General features: G+C 45.6%; 1 protein-coding gene across 1 annotated transcript in view; it reads right to left on the bottom strand.

Moving 5' to 3' along the window:
- The window catches only part of DNAH1 (dynein axonemal heavy chain 1), a 78,194-nt gene that overhangs the window by 31,144 nt on the left and 26,092 nt on the right, over positions 1 to 20,958 (bottom strand). Inside the window, 15 exon segments of the mRNA XM_065687635.1 lie at positions 179 to 282; positions 1,358 to 1,400; positions 1,403 to 1,545; positions 2,123 to 2,236; positions 3,107 to 3,289; positions 8,142 to 8,263; positions 8,963 to 9,127; positions 10,675 to 10,887; positions 11,745 to 11,998; positions 13,765 to 13,963; positions 14,970 to 15,125; positions 16,220 to 16,361; positions 17,824 to 17,906; positions 18,701 to 18,820; positions 19,478 to 19,703. Coding sequence (XP_065543707.1) covers positions 179 to 282; positions 1,358 to 1,400; positions 1,403 to 1,545; positions 2,123 to 2,236; positions 3,107 to 3,289; positions 8,142 to 8,263; positions 8,963 to 9,127; positions 10,675 to 10,887; positions 11,745 to 11,998; positions 13,765 to 13,963; positions 14,970 to 15,125; positions 16,220 to 16,361; positions 17,824 to 17,906; positions 18,701 to 18,820; positions 19,478 to 19,703 — 2,267 coding nt within the window.

The raw sequence follows: 20,958 nt of genomic DNA, 5'->3' as shown, positions 1-20,958 counted from the left end.
CTGCATAATGGCCTGATGTGATGCTCCCAGCTAGGGCATTGCTCATGCCTCTCCAAGCTCAAGTATGTCTGAGTTGCCCCTAAGCAGTGAAGCTAGTCTGAAGACAAGGACTTGCCTAGACTAGCTCAAGTGGAGATATTTTCGTCCGCCCTTGCATTCACCAGTTCATTACATACCCTCTGCTGCTGTGCCTTCTGAATGGTTGTGATCTGCTGTGCCACCACAGACAGTACCTCAATACCAATGTGGCTGAACTCATCAAAGCAAGCCCATGTGCCAGAGCTAGGCAAGGAAGGAAAAATGAGGGGAGTCAGGAACATCTTACAGAAGCAGACTTGCAGTCAAAAGTTCAGCTAGATCTAGAAACTGTAAATTCACATACTGGGGAGGCAGCACAGAGACAAGAAATGAACCTAAAAGGCTCCTAATACCCCACAGCTACAGTGTACTGGTACAGTGGAAGGGCCTTTAGCCCTCACCCCAGCTATGCATCCCAGGCCATGGGTGAGTGAGAAGGTGCGTGGTCCCTGCAAGACCATGGCAATGACTGCTCCTACAGCCTAGGACAAATTCTGCATGTTAGAGATTTGGGCTTGAAAGAGGTGTCATGTTGAATTCCTGTTTTATACCTGAGCTGTAAGTGTAGCAGACAATTTAGACATCTCTTAAGTCCATTTTTCCGAGCTTGGATCACTAGGTGTAAAGCTGGAAGCATGTATATGAGGAAGATGATCTTTTCAGAAGGCACAGTTTGAGAAAGAAGTTAAATTACTGACAAAGAAAACATCTGAGTATCAGCTTTTGTTGGAATAACATTCAGATTCACCAGTGTGCAACAGACTAATTGGACCGGCTCTGTTTGAAAGGTAGAGAAGAGAGAAACTTCTTTGAGAGGATCCCTCAGGGCTTAGAGCAGTCTCTCTCGGCTGCTCAATTTTGGATACACTCAGCAGATTCTCTCTTTCTTAAGATTAAGCAGCTTGTAGGCTGAGTCTCAGTCCAACACGTATGATATTAAAACAAAGGCCAGAGCTGCAAACGCTTGCACAGCTGGATTAGTGCATAGTGGATTGGCGCAAAGCATTTTAATTTTGCCTTAAATAAACAGGATCTCTTTTTATCCCCCCAACCTCCCCCCACCCCTTTTTTTGGTTTGTTTTTTTTTTTTTTTAATTGGCTCAACTGTCACAGAATTCCTGCCAGAAGGAACTTTGCTCATTCTGGAACACAGTAACCCCCTTACTGCGGCTTTGCTTATTCTTCTGGGCTGCTGTGAAAAATATCCACCACTTCCCAGTGGCCGGCACCCCTGTACCTGACCCACTCCTCAATAATGACACTCAGCATTTCGTCGTACCTGGCTAGTCCCTTGAAAAACTTCCCCATTGCCATAAAGTCAACTGGTCAGAGCAGTTGAACACTACAGTTTGGATTGCTAGTGCTTTGCCCAGGTCTTTTGTTGTTTCCGTTTTGCCTGTTCCTGCTGGTCCTGCAGGTGCTCCTCCAAATTTCAGGTACAGAGCTCCTGTAAGTGTCAGGTAACACCTATGACAAAGAAGAGACCAGATGATGAAAAGCATTTCTGCTACTGGTTTCAGTAAGGGAGACATATGATCCATGCAGCTGGAGATAAGCAAGAATCCGTCCTTTATTATTGGAACTGCTTAGATATACGGCATTCTGCAAAGGAGTTAGCTGTGTGGCCTCGACTAGTATTCATCTGGGTCTGAATGGATAAATCCTTCTGCCACCAGCTACAAATTCACTCTCCAGAAAAAGGACAGTTACAAACAGGTAAAACTATTATTGCTGCTGCATATTCTAGGGTATTAGATGTCCATATCTACTGGTTTGTAGAAGAGCTCCTTGGCTATCAGGAAGACATTTTATGAGAGTCAGAGCACTACAATAAGAATGAGGGGAATGAAAGCAATCAGTCTGAGCACTGATCATGAGGAATACAGCAGAACCAATGCCAGGATGTTCCTGTGCCCCAATCTCAGTTAGTCCTTTCCTGTACAAATGGTTTCTATTTACATGCATTAAGCATGGTCAGATTCCCAGTGAGGCTTGTTCATCCATGAAAAAGATATACTTATTACATAGAAAATAGTCTCCTTACCTGTCAGCGAGGGGTATAATAACCAGACAGCCAGTGTTCCCCAGGTACTCATAGCCATAGAGAAATTCAGCATTGACTGCTCTCATGTACAGGTCTCCCTTTGTCCAGTAGTACCTAATGATGAGTGAACATGACATCAAAAAGATAAAACACTGGCTGGCAGACAGTACAGCAGCTCTCAAGACTACGGCCTGCAGGTTTAGAGACCTGCATATCAAGGGATTTCCTCCTTGAGAGAAGAAAGGATAAGGTAACACACTAAGATGGACAGGAGTTCTCACAGGACCTGAAATTAGGCATTTGCTGGGTTCAGCAGTAGCAGTCATTTTTCTCCTTCAGTTTCTCCAGTTCCCCAGCATATCACTGAAAGTCCACTTATTCATTCCAGTGGTTTTGCACCAGGTTTTCAGTTCAATTTCCTTTCTGTTTTTCCAAGCTAATGACTAGGAGATTGGTTTTAGTGTCTGAGTATTGTGGTGGTGCGAGCTGTGCCTAGCCATCGAGTCTGAGGTCTATTAGGAATAATAAAGGGGAAAAAAACCAGGCTCAGCACCAGCTCCTAAGTAGGGATGAAGGCAGAAACTTAATTCAGTTGTTCACTCCTTGTCCCTTTTGAGGCTGTCAGCAAAAGTAGAATTCCATCCTAACCAGGTGTCTGTGAGTAGACAGCAAAGTCTGAGCTATTTCCCTTAGCTTCCATGGTGGATGGACAGATGACTCCAGAGGGAGTGTCCCCTCCTCCTAAGATGGGCATCTAAGAGAATGTCTCCAAATCGCCTTTTGCAGATATCTATTCTCTCCCCCTCCACATTGTCTGAAGGGCAACTGAGGGTGCCCAGTTCATAGGCAGACATCTGGCTTTGAAATGTCTAAAGTGAGCTTGCTTAAATCCCAGTCCCGGGAGGGCAGCAAATGCCTGCGTGCGGTTACAGATTTCTGGGAGATACCTTTCCACACAGCAAGAACATGAACACTTCTCCAGACCTCAGAACACCTCCAAGTTCCCATGACATCAGCTTTCCAAAGGTGGGGCAAGCCACTGGTGGGCTTGCTTTGCCTACCTGTGCAATGTTCTCAAAGCATTTGCGGAGATGAGGTTGTACAGCAGTGGGGTCCTTTATCTGAGACAGTATTTCCAGCAGCTCATCATCTGAAAGGAAATAGAGCCTAGAAACACAGAGTGAGGCATGAGGGGAGCCTCCTTGTACCGTAGAGTCAGGGTCTAAGTCCTGGCAAGATGAAGAACAAGCCTATCGCTAGAGACACTGTTTCTGACTGCTCACTGGTCTCTCAGTTTTGTGTAGGAGAGTAGCGGCCACAGTCCAGCCACTTACCTTTCCGTAGAGACAGACTCCTCCATCTGCAGTCAGCTATTGCCACGCAAAGTGGAATTGCTGAGGTGAGCAGCTCGAGAGAGGACGCCTTCAACACCGGAGAAGGGGAAGCTCAGAGTCCAGGAGCCTCAACTCAGAGCAGCCAGAGCCACCGAGGGAGCCTCACGTCCTCGACAGGACCTGCCCCGGAGCCGGCAGCTCAGCTGGCGCGAGCAGGGACTCACAGCGGGCAGAGTCAGGAGCAGCGGCACCAGCCCCGACGGGGTAAAAACCTGCCCCAGGGAGCGCGAGCGACAAGCCGGGGCAGTTTGCTCGGCAGTTCGAGCGAGAAGGTGAGCACCCGTCGTATGGGCAGGGCCCGCTCTGGGAGCTCTGCTCCGGCTGCCCCGGCCGTAGGCACCCAGGCAGAGCCGATGAGAGGGGAGGCTGCAGGGTAGAGCTCGGGGTGTAGAGGGTGCCTGCCCTGGTCTGGTGAGGGGAGCGTGCACAATGGGCAGGGCTGCGCTCGGTGCTCCCTGGTGGAGGTCCTGCAGCAGGGGCTGAGCTGGGGGAGGCTGTCAATGGGCTGCAAGATGTCAGGGAAGCTGAGAGGAAGCAGGGCTGCTTGCTCCAGGCCCAAACTGTGCAGGGGCCTCAAGCGTCCATTGTAGCTCATGGAGGAAAGAAGGAGGCCGGTAACCAGGAAGCTGGGAAACAGCAACAAAAACAAAAACAAAACAACCCCCCAAAAAACCCAACCCCAAACAAAAACCAACAACAAAAAAAGGAGGAAGAGGACAATTAAAAGCAAGGGGCTTCCTCCTTAATCTGTTCTCCCCACCCAGAACCACTTTGCTGTCCTGCCGGGGGCTCATGAGGAAGCACACTCGCACCAGAAACAGCCGGCTGATGCACTGGGAAAGAAAATCACTACTGGTGCTGCCAGGAAAAAGCGGAGGGGTGTAGTAGTAGGGGACTCTACTGTGAAAGGCACAGAGGAACCCATCTTAAGGGAGGTGTGTTGCCTGCCAGGGGCAAGGGTCACGGATGTTGCAGAGAGGCTGCCTGCTCTAATAAGGCACTTACTATTACCCACTTCTAGTGATCCATGTGGGTGCTAGTGATGTAGATAGCAGTAACCTGGAGAACATAAAGAAGGACTACAGAGCCCTGGGAGAGGTGGTTAGGGGCTCTGGAGCGCAGATAGTCTTTTCTCCAGGATAACGGGGAGGACCTTAAAAAGGCTAGGAGGATTGGCCAGGTTAATAAATGGTTAGAAAGGTGGTGCCATAGTCAGGGGTTCGGGTATCTTGAACATGGGACTCAGTTTAGTAGGCCAGGTCTACTGGGGGCTGGTGGAGCTGGCCTGATGAAGAGCGGTTTTGGTAGGAGGCTTGCCAGACTTGTCAAGGATGCTTTAAACTAGATGTGTTGGGGGAAGGGGGCATCATTCCATCCCAGCAATCCCAGTCAGTTGCCAGCACCTATAATGAATGCTTGGAGCAACGTAGAGATATTCCAGCCACTCCAGCCAATGAGCCGGCTTCATTTGGAACTCAGCTCAGATGCCTCTATACAAACGCCCGTAGCATGGGGAACAAACAAGAGGAATTAGAGATGTGTGCACATCTACAGGGGTATGATATAACAGGCATCACAGAAACATGGTGGGATGGCTACTATGACTAGAGTGTTGGAATGGAAGGTTACAGGCTCTTTAGAAAAGACAGGGCTGGCAGGTGGGGAGGAGGAGTTGCTATTTATGTCAGGGATAGGCTGAGGAGTATGGAACTCTGGTTGGGGGCAGGTGAGCAGTCAATAGAGAGTTTGTGGATCAGGGTTAAAGGGAGAACAGCGATGGGAGATATTACTGTGGGGATCTGTTATGGACCCAAGACTCTGTGGATGAAGCACGCTACAGACAGATAGGAACAGCCTCACGCTCGCAGGCCCTTGTCCTCATGGGGGACTTCAACCACCCTGATATATGTTGGAGGGACGGTACGGCCTGGCATAAGCAATCCAGGAGGTTCCTTGACTGTGTGGAAGACAACTTCCTTCTACAAGTAATAGAGGAGCCGACAAGGAGAGGTGCCATGCTTGACCTCGTGCTCACTAACAGGGAAGGGCTCGTTGGAAATGTGACGCTCCAGGGAAGCCTTGGATGCAGCGATCACGAGACGGTCGAATTCGAGATCCTTGGGACAGTGAGAAGAGCGTGCAGCAAGCTCACTGCCCTGGACTTCAGGAGAGCAGACTTTGGCCTCTTTGGGAGCCTGCTTAGTAAGGTTCCATGCGATATAGCCCTGGAGGGCAGGGGGGCCCAAGACTGTTGGTTGATATTCAAGGATCACCTACTACAAGCTCAGGAGTGCTGCATCCCAACTAGAAGGAAGTGCGGCAGAAGGGCCAGGAGACCTCCTTGGATGGATAAGGAGCTGCTGAGGAAAATTCAAAGGAAAAAAGAGGCTTGTAAAAAATGGAAGCAAGGACAGGCGGCCTGGGTAGAGTACAGGGATGTTGTCCGGGAAGCTAGGGACCAGGTTAGGAAAGCGAAGGCCCAGTTAGAATTAAACTTGGCTAGGGATGTTAAGGGTAACAGGAAGGGATTCTATAGGTACACTGCAAATAAAAGACAGACTAGGGACAATGTGGGCCCTCTCCAGAAGCTATCAGGAGAACTGGCTACACAGGATTTGGAGAAGGCTGAGGTTATAAATGACTTCTTTGCCTCAGTCTTCACTGGCAAATGCTCTGACTGCACCACCCAAGTCTTGGAAGGCAGATGCAGGGACTGTGAGAATGAAGACCTTGGGCCCACTGTACAAGAGGATCTGGTTTGAGATCGTCTTAAGAACCTGAACATAGACACGTCCATGGGACCTGATGAAATCCATCCATGGGTCCTGAAGGAGCTGGTGAATGAAGTTGCTAAGCCACTGGCCATCCTATTTGAAAAATCATGGCAGTCAGGTGAAGTTCCCGACGACTGGAAAAAGGGAAATATAACCCCCATTTTCAAGAAGGGGAAAATGGAAGACCCGGGGAATTACAGACCAGTCAGTCTCACCTCTGTGCCTGGCAAAATCTTGGAGCACATTCTCCTGGAAGGCATGCTAAGGCACATGAAAAACAACAAGGTGCTTGGTGACAGCCAGCATGGCTTCACTAAGGGGAAATCCTGCCTGACCAATTTGGTGGCCTTCTATGCTGGGGCTACAGAACTGATGGACAAGGGTAAAGCAGTTGATGTCATCTGCCTGGACTTGTGCAAAGTGTTCGACACTGTCCCACACCACATCCTTGTCTCTAAATTGAAGAGATACCTATTTGATGAATGGACCACTCAGTGGATAAAGAACTGGCTGGATGGCCGCACACAAAGAGTTGTGGTCAATGGCTCAATGTCTGGCTGGAGACCAGTAACGAGTGGTGTCCCTCAGGGACTGGTGTTGGGACCGGTCTTGTTCAGCATCTTCGTCGCTGCCATGGACAGTGGGATTGAGTGCGCCCTCAGCAAGTTTGCCGATGACACCAAGCTGCGTGGTGCGGTTGATATGCTGGAGGGAAGGGATGCCATCCAGAGGGACCTTGACACGCTTGTAAGGTGGGCTGATGCCAACCTTATGAAGTTCAACCATGACAAGTGCAAGGTCCTACACCTGGGTCAGAGAAATCCCAGACACAACTACAGGCTGGGCAGAGAAGAGATTCAGAGCAGCCCTGAGAAGGACTTGGGGTGTTGGTTGATGAGAAAATGGCTTCAGTGTGCACTTGCAGCCCAGAAAGCCAACTGTATCCTGGGCTGCATCAAAAGGAGCATGACCAGCAGGTCCAATGAGGTGATCCTGCCCCTCTACTCTGCTCTTGTGAGACCTCACCTGGAGCATTGTGTGCAGTTCTGGTGTCCTCAACATAAAAAGGACATGGAACTGCTGGAACAAGTCCAGAGAAGGCCACGAGGATGATCAGGGGACTGGAGCACCTCCCGTATGAAGACAGGCTGAGAAAGTTGGGGCTGTTCAGCCTGGAGAAGAGAAGGCTGCGTGGAGACCTCATAGCAGCCTTCCAGTACCTGAAGGGGGGCTATAGGGATGCTGGGGAGGGACTCTTCATTAGGGACTGTAGTGACAGGACAAGGGGTAACGGGTTAAAACTTAAACAGGGGAAGTTTAGATTGGATATAAGGAGGAAATTCTTTCCTGTTAGGGTGGTGAGGCACTGGAATCGGTTGCCCAGGGAAGTTGTGAATGCTCCATCCCTGGCAGTGTTCAAGGCCAGGTTGGAGGAAGCCTTGGGTGGCATGGTTTAGTGTGAGGTGTCCCTGCCCATGGCAGTGGGGCTGGAACCGGATGATCTTGAGGTCCTTTCCAACCCTAACTATTCTAATAATAGATTCTATGATTCTAAAGTGGGTTTAAATGCGTATCAAAGAATAGTATTCCTTCATTTCACCCAATCCTTTCTAGACAAATCATGAGGCACAGATATGCAACGAAGAAATGCCAACATTTATGTCTCTCTGCTTTATCCCCATCAGATGGCAGCATTGAAAGGTGCAGCCTTGCTTATGTTTACAGTCTCATTACAATATCCTAAGCTTAGATTGTTTTGTTCTTTCTTCGCAGAGAGAACTGGAGTGAGCCTGTCCTTTCACATTTCCTGAACCAGGGAGTGTGATCCAGTCCACTGACATTTCGGGTTACTTAGGAAAAGCAAATCTCTTCGTCTCCAGATATTCACTCAGCTCTTTCTGCACCCGTTCCAGTAGCTGGTTACATTTTTGGAGCTTCTGTAGTAACACAGGATTGGAGCACAAAGAAATCACCTACAGACAGAATGGAGAATAGAGGAAGCATCAGTATTCTGAGCAAGTGGGAGATAAGGCAATGGAGGTAATTGGGTTGCCCAGTGATGTTACTGGTCGGATTTAAATGACTCATTCACAGGAGTACTGTCAGAGGGATCTGAAGAGGTGTGAGCTTTGTGGGCAAGGAGGGGAAACAGCACTTATGGATGTGACAAGCACATTTCTGGGTTCCCCTAAATACCAACATTTGTAATATTGAATACAAGTGGTGGTGGAGTCCTGGGAAGTGAAGACGAGAACAGAAGAGTGCAGAGCACTGCTACCAGGACACAGAAATGGGTGAAAACAATGGCTCTATATTTAAAGGATCAGGCTTGAGAAGTAATCAAATGAGACATATCTTATGGGTTATGATTATAGCAGAGCGGGTTACAAGAGTTGTAGGAGGTAGGGAGTACGTGCTAAGGAGAGGATAACTGGTGTGGTGGACAACTTGGTGCAAGGCATCACAGGGAATAACTCTGTTTGGACACCAGAAATAAAGGCCAAGTTCCAGGAGGAGAAACCTAGCATACTGCCCTGGACAAGGCCTCATGGTTTAAACAGTGCTGTTCAAGCCCACACCATTACTAAAACAACAATTCAAAGGCAGCCCTTGTATGAGCACAGCTCCAAGGAATTTGTGATACCTGCACTGGCTTTCATCAAGGTACACACCTCAAGGTTTTCATTAGCACTCTTCATGATGTCCCTCCAGTCCTTATCCACTTCCTGGTAGAGCTGGGTTTCCAATGGGAGCTGTCTTTTGATGTCCTCTGAATTAAAGAGTGGCTCCAAGTAGAGCCAAGAGAGCTGGCACTTCAGCCATTCCTCTAGGACAGCCTAGTGGGAAGCAAGAAGAGCGGCATGTCAGGACACCATGCTAGGAACCTGTTGACAAAACCATGCAAACTGCACACCAAAATGGGTTTGAAAAACACCAGAACACCCACTACTTTACTGGGGGTAGTTTAGACATGTGTAAGCCAGTACGAACACTCAAAGGGACTTTTCGGTTCTAGATCAAAATTCTGTGGCTAGTGTTTCTGTATTTTACAGAAAATAGCACAGTGTAATCATACAGTAAGATGGGGATTTTATTTTGTGAGAAGAGCTTTCTGGGGAAGAAGAATGACAATAAAATATGACAGAATCGCAGATGCAGAATCCTCTGTCCTGCCTGATGTACCTCAGCCCCAGCCTTGCCGACAGAATAAACCATGAAAAGTTCTCTAAACAACACTCCAAATGAGTGAGAGAATGAATGAAAAGCTGAACATTCAAGCTGGACATCAGGGAGGAGACCCTGTTTGTTAGCCAAGGAGCAAGAGAACTAGGTTGAAAAAAACATCTTCCTCCATTTTAAGGCATAGGAGATTGGAAGGTATGGGGAACCTGCCCAACACTACAAAGCAGCTCAAGTGTTTGCCTCCCTTTCAGACTTCCTTAGTCACAGGGTGCTAACTCCCACCCCTGAGCACAGGCAAGCCACCTGACTTAGCAAGAGGTGGGGTTCTCCAGTAATACAGCCAATGATGTTTGCTGTACTCCATCAGCTAACCCTGATAAGCCACTTCCCAGAAGCAGATTCATGGGCCTTTAGTGGCAGGAATGAATGCAATCAAAAGAAGGAGCAGGAAAAGCAGAGTGTAAACATGGACAACATCACAGCCAAAACCACACAGTAACTAATTGAATTTTCCCACGTCACCTACTGCCTTAGGTCTTATAATAGCATTTCTGTATCTTCATGAGACAAAGCAGCCCATGGCCCAAGCACACCCAGATGGTAAGCAACAATAAACAAAATAAGGGAGTTATGAGTAACAGATAACAATGCTGCTATGCATCAAAACCCAGCATTTACACAGAGTTCTTCAGCCAGGCTTGTATTGGCATTTTCTCCTGCAGCAAGACGCTATTTTGCTAGCTGAGTCCTGCTGGGTGCTGAGCATTCAGGTTCTGGTTTGATGAAGAAGTGCTGGCATGGTGTGACAGATCCTGCTCTAAGCAGCAGTCTTCCTTGTGATTTCCTACACTGAGATGTGAATGCTTAGCATGGATCTCACAGGGCCTACAAGAATCTGTAAGGTCCACTTAGTGTAATATGGCTAGAGATGCCAGTAGGATTATTCGCAGCAATGGGACAGTCCTGACCCCACCCAAAAGTGTTACAATAGGCAGAAAGAAAGCTGGTATTTCATCACTGCTGTTTGGAGAATAAGGCTGAGTTTATCCCCTCTGTTACTAGAGTCCTCCCTTAAGACTGATTTTCTCCTGATAGGCTTCCTCCCAGTTCCCTAGTAGCAACTGCAGTGCCCATGTTTAAGCATGGCAGCACAGCCCAGCTGCCTGCCTCTCCCAAGTGTGTGCAGGTAAGAAAGCAACACCTGTGTAATCTTCAGCTTATTTTCCCATGCGTTCATCCTGTCCTCAAAAGGTTTCTTGAATGGTGAGAAGGACATGCTCTGAACCAAGGCAATGTGATCATCTAGGAGCTGAGACGCTTCATCGGTGTTTTTCAGAATAAAGGTTCCTGTGTCTTTGTAAGGGTCCACAGCAAAATATATGGAGTTCCATTCACTCTCCATCTTGTTGAGAGCCTGAAACAGAGGGACATACAACTGAATTTTCAAATACAATGTGCAGTGGTTATCCCAGCTTCTAGAACTCTCTTAATGCCCCTCTCTAGCAAGTGAGAGATTTTTGCTCTTGGATTCCACTGGAAACTGAGCTATGTATTTAATGCATGACATACTCAGCAACAGCACGTTTCATCTGCATTGCCCATGGACTCAACACTTCAGTGCTGTCCCGAAAGAAACACTTTGAGGGGAAAAAAGTGCAATTTCATCTCTAGACCCATTTATGCTACTAGATGCACAGAGGCTGCCAGCAAAGTGCCTATTAATGATTATGGTTAATGATAGCTTTGTGAAAGGGGTAGCTATTCATTGGGAACTTGCTTGAGATTTCAGAGAACAAAAGCTGCCAGAAGGTAATGACTTTCAGTCAAGACCTTAGGTCACATCAGAACTGGTGAACTGAGAGACTAACCTATGAATCTCTAGAGCCAGCAAGACTTCCCTGAACATTTACTGTGTTAAAGGATTTGCCACCTCCATTTCCAGCCACAACTAATCTCCCTGATGTAATGTTTGAGTGGCAGAATGCATTCAATTTATTTTAACTTCAACAGTCACTAATCCCATAGTGAGGTGTCAGACCCAGCCAGTAGATCATCAGGCGGCACTGTTATGCTACAACTGAAACTCTGTGCAAGGTGAACTCAACTGTGTGACCATTGCTCCCCCCTTGAAGCACAGCAGTCTTTTTACTTTTGCTGCAGAATGTGTCTCATGCTCTGGCACAAGAAGAGTATCACCAAAGACAATGACTACTTGCTCAACAGAAACATATTTGAGAAGCAACCAAAGACTCAGAGCCCGTCTCTCCTCACATTCTCAATGGCGTATTCCTTGCCAGCTGCCTCAGCTACTTTCCTGATGCTCTTGATATGGTCCAGCAGGTTCATTTCCAAGCAGCGAGAAACTGTCAGACTGGGATCTATCTTGATATCCATCTTAATAGATTCCGACAGCATATCCCAGTGCCGCTCTCTCATACCAGGATTGCACAGCCCTTGAATTAAGGGGACGTATAGCTTGAATTTGTCAATCTTGTCTTGAAACTCCATTGCCACACCCTGGCAGGCTTTCAGGGAGAAAAACAGAACATCAGCAGCAGCAACAGTGTGTGAGGAAGTTGCCTTAAGGAAGTTCCTAGAAGTTGTCTAAAGCCTGATGTGCAATACATGGTAGGTAAGCAGCATGGGAGAGCGCTGAAAAAGGATTCAAGGCCACTCCCAGAAGCAGACCTGCTTATTAGCCAGAAGTCTGTTATAGACAAGTTCATGCTAAGCAGAACTGTTCCTTAGCCTAGAGCTCACCAGAAGATGAGAAGCAAACAGATTTAGTTCCTTAATATGGGCCCCAAGCATGACAAAGTCTCCTCTGCCAACTGATATTTTAGAAGCTCTGGTCATCATTCCAAAATCTTAACTCTCAAACCAAACTTGTTAATAAACTGATCACACACACCCCTAAATAGAAGATGGACACTGTATCTCAGAGATAGAAGTAAACTAGGATCAGAGCCAGCTATGGACTAGAGGAGAGGCTCTGCTACCCTATGGCCACATTAAAGCCAATTCTGCCTCACAGAAAGGACACAGTCAAGGAAAAGGATTTGATCTCTGGGGACATTCTGGAAGCCCACATCTCTACACTGTTCACATCCTGCCCTTTTTCACCTTGTGCTATTGTGAATAAAGCAACGGACAGGCAAAGAGCATGGGACTTGATTCCTTTCCAAAACCTGGCTTCAGTATGTGCTTCTTTTTATTGCACCCTGTGTGGTCGCACCACACAAGCACAGCAAGGATTTGACCACCTCACACTCCCTGCTGGGTGGTATGCAAAGAAAAGGCAGCCTCAAGGATGAAGCTCATATTTAACCAGGTGCCAGGGAATATTGAAATGAATATGAGCAAGTATTCTTAGTATTTCTGTTTACCATAATGATTCATAGTTACTCATGCATCCACTCATCACCTCCTCCATTGGGGCTGATTCATGGCATTGTTTAAGAGCAAGTTCAAGTTAAAAAGGATGAATCAAAACTCTCAAAATATATTTCAATCTAAGCCATCTGGCAGGAGATTTTAGAATTAGCTCTAGAGAATGACCAGCACATCTCTGAGAATCTTGGAATGGGAAGCTAAGCTACAACTGAAGTCTCCATTCCAGCTTTACTAGGAGGCATGATTAAAAGACCTTCACGTGAATAGCAAGGGCTGGATGTGATCATCTGAACTTCATACACATTCAGGCAGGCAGGAAAAGAGTTATTACATTCCAAAGATCATTTACAGATTTTGCAGTCTCATTTTATTCATAATGAAATCAAGAGCTCCTCTGGCTTTCCATTAAATTCATTGGCCAATAGAGAAAATAAGACTGGCCAAGAAAATGGCACCCAGAAGACCCCAATTCAAGTTCCTTTGCTGCCTGACTTGCATAAGTGCTTAAACCCACATGTCTAGCCAGTGGGCAACATAGTAATTCTCTATGACTAATCTGGATTCTTTTACTTTATATAAATAAGTAAATATTAACTGCAAAAAAAGAGGGTGGCTTTTATTTCAGTACTGTCTTAGGAACTAGGTATAAAAGGGATTTGCAGCCTGATTTGTTTCCATGTCAAACTGGTACTTCAAGCAGCAAACTAACATCTAGATGTGAATCACCATAGCTCCAGAAAAAAAGTGGAAAATGACCGCTAGCATTTTCTCAACCGGCTCTAATACACACAACACATCTATGTGACATCCTGACAATCCCTGTTCAGAACACTCTGTGACATGCCCCACAAAAAATGCTGATATGCCCCAAGTTCCCTTCTCCAGACCATGCATCTACCTGGTGAATCCTTGAACTGCCTCACGCATCTCTGCATTGCCTTAAAAGAGTCATTGACAATCTTTTCTATCTGCTCAGAATCAATTTCCATGAGAGGATCATTCATCCATTTCTCTTGCTGACGCATCCAGTCTGACACTGTTTTCCAGAGGTCATAGTATGGCTGGAAGTCCTTAACCATCTTGGATAGCCCACCGTACTTTGGAAAGAGAGAAAAAGCAAGCATAAGCAACAAGTGTATTCTGCTGAGGATGACAGCTTGTATGCCAAAAGGCAAAAAAAAAAGGTACAATTCTTTTTTGGATCTCAAGCAAGCAGTGAGAAAATGTGTAGTTCAAGAGGTTGGACCATGCTACATTTTCCTGGGACCACAATGTAGATCCCAAGGGAGAGCAACTAGCAGAGCTGGGCTTCAGAGAGCCAGGCCAAAATGTATGTGGTGGAACTGTGCCTGCACCGTTTGTCAGGCATGAAAAGCACTCTCTCTACTTGCTTCTACACATGCTCTGCTGCCGAATGAGATTTTGATGGGCAGTTCACACACAGTCAGTGAAAGCACACATGCTTTCACTGCGCATCATATAGAAATCATATAGAAACTTGGCTCCTCACAGTGAAGGAGAAGGAACCACAGACTGAGGGGTAGAGGAAAGGATCATGTGAACTGTACTTCTACTCTACAGCCAACCTGGGCTGAAGGTAGATCATAATGATTCACTGGCAGTGGAACAGCTACTGGCAAAATGAATGTTTGCAACTATGTGAACTGTTGCAGAGAACACGCTGCACTGGGAGCCCAACCAGCTGCCTGCACAGCACTGTGCAACCCCTCTCATTCACATCTATATAACAGCAGTAACAGCCTTACAGAAATAGATGTATCTCAACTGCTGTTTCAAGACACCCCCCCCATGCAATTTCTCCTCATTAACATCACTCAGATCTAAGCATGGCCACACAAAGTCTCTCATGGTGGCAGTATCAGGCACATAAGCAGCTTTCCACATTGTCTGGCATCAGATCTTCTGTGGCACAGTGGAGTGACGGAGCAGTGTGGTCACCCTACACTCCACAGAGCACCTAAGCAGACAAATCAGAAAAGCATGAAGGATTCCTTCCTGAGGAACTGTGTCTTATTATTTGCTCTACCACCCAGAAAACCCAACAAAGATTAGAGTCCTGTAGGTACAGGACCTGACACTTACATTAGTAACTTTGATCCTAAAGATTCTTTCCCTGTTGTTGTAGACAGCTGCCAAATTCTGAAGCTCCTGCAACTGCTTCCTGACCTCCCTTGCTTTGTTAGCCAACCTGTTAGCTTGCCCAGCATCCGCCTGGATGGAAAATTTAGCTACAGTCAGCTGGAAGAGAAAAGGCAGGCATGAGATGTGGTTCTGAAGTTGAGTACTGCCTCTGGAGATTTCAGCTTCCTGGAATCATAGATGCTCTTTGTTACATTCAAAGGCAAGATTTTTCTGCTCAGAATTTCACTTCCCCCAACCCAATTCCAATTCTGTTTAGACCACAATGTAAGCAGTGAGGAGAAGCTATAACCACTGCTCAGGTGGTTGAAAGTGCAGATGTGATGACCAGATGCTTTCGTCTTTGTGACAATAGTTAATCCCTGAGGAACAGGAGCAATAAATCTGTGCCCAAATTTTTTGCCACAGCATTTATACTGCCATTAGTTACAGAATAAGTGAAGTGAAAGTGATAGCTCCACTAGGTCACTGGGTTTGTTTCCAAGAATTGTTTAACAACACATACTCAGAGCTTCTCTAATAACTTCCCTGTTTTGTTTTGGTGGTTTGGTTTTGTTTGTTTGTTGGGGGGATTTTGTTGTTGGGTTTTTGTTTGTTTCTTTTTTTAAGCCAGCGTTGTGGTATTATCATATTGGGAGGCTATTTCCAAGATAATCTACGTCACTGACTAAAGCCTTTCCAAGACAACATTTTTTCTCTGGATTTAAGAATTTCTGGTGAAAAAAAATAAACCTCAAACTGTTTCAGCAGAAATCAGCTCAAAACTCTGCCTCTGTTTCAGGGTCTTTCACGAGTTCCCTGACTAAATGCTGTATTCTCCCCCTTGATGGCAGCACATGATGGGAGATGCTCTGCAGGGAACTGATTACACTGGTAAGAAAAAGGAGGCGTATGTGTTGCCCGAGCACCGGGAATTGGAATATTGTATCTTCATGAACACTTTCCCAGTGAAAATTCAGGATTTCTGCAAATAGTATTGCTTTTTACACAAAAATGAAACTCTTAATCAAAAGCCCAACTTCCAATAAATTACAATGGGTGTGTGTGTGTGTGTGTAATAACTTTTGGTCCAACAGTATATTAACCTAAAACCTAATCTGACTTAAATATCATCTAAAAGTTTCCCACCTGGCTGACCACAAGAGCTCCAGGGCACCTTTCTCTGGCCAGTTTATTATCAGGGGCTTGTTTACCTCCATCTCCTCCAGGTTTTTTTGAAAGCTCTTCTGATCCAGGACATGGTTTTTACGAAATCTGTCTTCATCCTTCTGGTGCTGCCGCTGAAGGGACTCAGCTTGCTTACTTATTTTCAATGGCCAGTAACTTGCAGTCCACCTGCATTCACATGGTGTAACAAAACAAACAGCAAAACCAGCCAGAGAGAGAGAGAGAGAGAAGCTTTTAGAGCATATGTTTGAAATGCTGAAAATAACAGAATGAGAAAGCCAAATCCCCCCAAACAAGGCAGCTTTACAACAACAGCAACACATGTGGTTTCAACAAAACATTTTTTCCAGCTTGTCTTGTTGATATGCAGTCCTTGTGACTAGGCTATTCAATTGGAGAGGGCTGGGGAGAAGTGGAGGGCCTTTCTAAAAGGAACAAATCCACTATGTTGCTGAAAAGCTAGGAGACTGCAAAATAACAGTTGGCATCCAGAGGGAATGTCTGGTTTTGAATGTATTCACAAGGAACTGAAAAAAATGAGGTCACAGTCTTGGCTTATGGTTTTTCAGGGCTACTGAGAAAGCTAGTCTCCTGTTGAGCAGGGCAGTGAGGGGCCAGGGTAACCCAGATATAGCAAAGTCCTGGCTAGCCAGGCTCCTGCAGAATGCCCTGGGGAGTGCTGTGCAGATACAGGAAAGGCTGCACAGAGTGGCTGCTCATTCCAAGGCAGGCTCCTTGGCTCTTGCTCAGCCATAGCTCACCCATTACTTAGGGGCTATATGTCTATCAAGGGCTCTGCATTGCCATTTGGACTTGTTAGCTTGTGTGCAATGCCAGATGCAAGCTTTACAGCATTACACTCGAGCTCACACCCCTTCCAGTGCCTGGGAATGCAGCAATCTTCTACTAATTCTACATGTGCCAGGCCATTCTACATGAGTCAGTGGCCATACAGCTACATCCATGCTAAGGTGTCCTAGAGCTGAGCTGCTTTCCTGGCTTTTTTGCACTGTGTACCCCATGTTTCTAGTTTCAGGTGCGCTTTGCAGAAACTCACTCAGTGTGCAGACACACTGGACCATGTCCATGCCATATCAGAGCTGCATCCAGGGCTCAGCTGACTTCAGAAGCTGTGTTGCTGTGTTTGTAAGCTGCCTCTGCTATTGGGGCACAGTGTAATGTAGCCAAAGATAAAACTAAGAGGAGACTGCATGGGAAAGAAATGCAATAATAATACAGGGTTCACGTTCCTTTCTAGTCCTAAGAAAACTCTGTGAGTGTTCCTACCTTGGAAGTATTCATTCACTTTCAGACACAGACTAAACTCTGCATTTTGAGACCTTACAGATGTCTCAAAAAGCCCCCCCACAAAAAAAAAACCCCAAGAGAAAATATCTTTAATACATTTAACAGGTTAATAGCTACCAGTTTGCTTTGCCCCAGGCCAGAAGGCAGCATGAACCCACACTTCTCTATAAACTTCGTTTCAAAAATTCAGTGCTCACATAGCCTGAGAGACACTTAAAAGTTCTGCTGGAGCTCTTGCTAGACACATAGCCCCTAAAGCACTAAGAATGGGAATTGCTGCAAAGTGTCCCCACTTTGACAACGTCAAATGCCTTGTGCTCACTTGTCACTGAAGTCTTTGTCGGTAAGGCTGTAAAAGAATTCCTCCATGATCTGGTAATCTTGCATGACTTTACGAATCATCTCCTGCACAGGGTGAGAGAAAGAGACAAAAAATAGACACCTGTAGACCATATTAATTCCAACCCGCTTGTGTGTACCCCATTTTCATGGGATGCCTTTGAAGAGCTTTAGTCGCACAAGCTTAATGTGATGCAGGCTACTTCTCTGCTGTGTGAACAGTGGGAATGGATTTATAGCCCCTTGTTCTGCGAATGATCACACCATCATCACCCTCTGTTCTATACGGATGAACAGAAGTATGACCTAGTGGATAAAGTGCTGGACAGAAACTGAGTGGTTTGGGTTATCTACAAGGTTCTTTCCTTGGTATGGGCAAGTGAGCTTACAGCTTGAAGCCTTTGTTTCCCATTTGTTCAGCTGGGAGAAGACCTACACTTCAAATAAATTTGAAATAGCTCAGCACTAGACTGTCCTATTAGAAGAAATATGTTACCAGCAAAATGAGCATTTGGTAGCAGAAGTATTTTCTTGAAAACAACATTAATTTTCAGAAGGCAGCTATTCAATACACAATGTGGAATGGATCATGAAGGTAGCAAAAAGCATACATAAGTCTTCTAGGCAAGATTTTTAACTGCTATCTTGTTTTGAATAGATATTTAAATTCATGATGTGTTATTTAAATATACAAATCCTACGAATTATGAAAATACAAAGCCAGAAATCTTATGGCATTGCATGCAAAGACATCCAAGTAAAAAACTGGAGTTCTGCTTCTGAGACACCACACATTTCACTAACAAATTCCCTCCTCACTTCCCTTGGTGCTCCTTGCCCAGAAGGAGAGCAAGCCCTACCTCCTGCACAGCCAGCTGCTTAGGGACGCTCTTCATCCACTCCTGCAGCTCAATCAGCTCCTCAATATTGTTTGGTTTCTCATGCATTCTGCAGCTGGTGGCTTCATACGTGTTGCAGATCTGCAGGAGGTCGCAGCAGAGAAAAGACCATCAAAAAGTCATTAACTGCAAATGGGCAAATTGGAAAACCTGCCATGATCTACCCGGTTGCCATTACGAACTTGGTCTAAAGTGATGAGTACACAGCCCTGTTCTGTCTTTTTCTTTTCTTTCTGTTCTGTCTTTGTCTTTCTCCACCCATCTCATTTGACCCCAAACAAAATGAGGACAAAAAAAGAGGAAGAGGAACAGCAGGTATGTAGTTGAAACTATGACAGTAACAGATTCAGGCAACCCTCTAGCAGATGCAATTATCTATATTCCAGTTACCCTCAGAGCAAGCAGAAGGACCTTGCAGTTGTCTACTAGGCAGATATTTTCAATCCACCTACACGTTTTTATAAGATGTCAAGGCGTTGAAGAATTCTGTCTCAAGAGATCCAGCTTTCAGGCCCACAATTTATTAAGTATATTTAATATTTTATTTGGTTGAGTCTCTGTATCTTCCCCCTGGTTGGTTTTTTTTTTTTCTTAAATAATCACTTTGATGCAGTCTTTAAAATGCCTTCATTAATGTGGCCTCAGTTGCTGTCTTTTGGCCATTTCACAAACACAGCAACTCCAAAAGCAGGACAAGACAAGACACTGACATATAATCTGTTGAACCAGGTAACTTACACTCTCCACCTGCAAATGGAGGTTTTTAGCCAGTATATCCAACATGGAAGTGGCAAGTGCTTTGTATTTTGCAGTCAGATTTTGCTTAACAGCTTCTGTGCTGACATGGAAGGGACCAATGACAATAGAAACAGGTAGAGTGCTGTTCAGGCTCTCCTCTGCTGACAAGTACATGTTTGCTATATTCCTCGCCTCCTGGGCAGATGGACATTGCTCTTCGTAGTCTCTGTAAATAAAACCACCAACAAAAATGGTAATGTAGAACCATAAGATTATTTGAGCATCCAGGATGTTCAGAGGACATTCAGACATGTCTGCCCAAAGGATCAAGACAGTAAAGTAATAATATGTTCACTGTTATTAAAACATGCATCTATTTGAAGGTATACAACTTTCTGTAAACACAAACTGAGAAGGTACCAATGCCTTTGAGACTTTGCAACCAAAGATACACCTACATAGGAAGTGTTTGTATCTGTCAAGTACATGAGCTCTACCTTTAACAGAGCATGAAAAGCTACAGTAGTAAAGACATTCCATGCGAAGTCCACCCCTTTAGGTGACCAGCCTGCACTGAAGGCTTTGCTTCAGTGTCTCCAGTGCTACAGTTACCAGTGCCAACCAGAGGAATCCAAGCTACCTATGCCTACCTGAACTGCAGCTACACCCATGCAGCAGCACAGACAAGTCCCCAGTTTCAGAAGATGTGTATACAAGAAGACATGGAACTGGTATGTAGCAGAGAAACACTATTGGGGTGCAAGGGAAGAGACAGACTCAAATCTACAACAGGTTTTAAAGCATAATAGGTTTGGAGTGGAATAAGAGCACAAAATACTTCAGCTGCAGAAAAGCAACAGAAGAGATGAAAAAGGTAATAAGACAAGAGGAGGGGGAGAGACAAAATGAAAGCATGGGTATAAACAGGGCAAGATAAGGAGGCATCTTGGTGGAAGGCAGGCACTTCTGTGTGTTCTGGGAAGAGACAGGAATTTATCAGATAGGACTCATAAATTAAGCTCAAATAACAAAAAAGGGCTTAATTTCCACTGTTTGTAGAAAACATGAGGCCTAAAAAGAAGACCATTCCAGTAACAAAGGCTAATGGACAGCATAGGTGCAGAGAGTTTTGGCAGTGAAAACAATGAGGCTGAAACAAAAGAAAACATTACTTTCTACAGAATGTTGTCAACCTGAACAGATGCTATTTGAAGGAGGTCAGAGTCAAGTATGCTAACTGTATTTTCAAACAGGATGAGTCATTTTTAGGGCCATTATTATCTCCAATTACACTTGCAAACATGACAGGAATGTGACTGCTGTCAGAGGCAGGAAGAAATTCTCACTGCCACCACCAATGTCTCCTAAAAGCATGGACCACTGCCCATGGCTGAAGTCTGCCTCTGATAGATGCCTCATGTCACATCTGAGGCACATCACACACATTCATGTCCTCAGAACAAGTCCCACATTCTCATGCC

Source organism: Lathamus discolor, chromosome 7, assembly GCF_037157495.1.
Source record: "Lathamus discolor isolate bLatDis1 chromosome 7, bLatDis1.hap1, whole genome shotgun sequence".
Taxonomy (NCBI): domain Eukaryota; kingdom Metazoa; phylum Chordata; class Aves; order Psittaciformes; family Psittacidae; genus Lathamus; species Lathamus discolor.
This window is presented reverse-complemented; position numbering and strand designations above follow the sequence as displayed.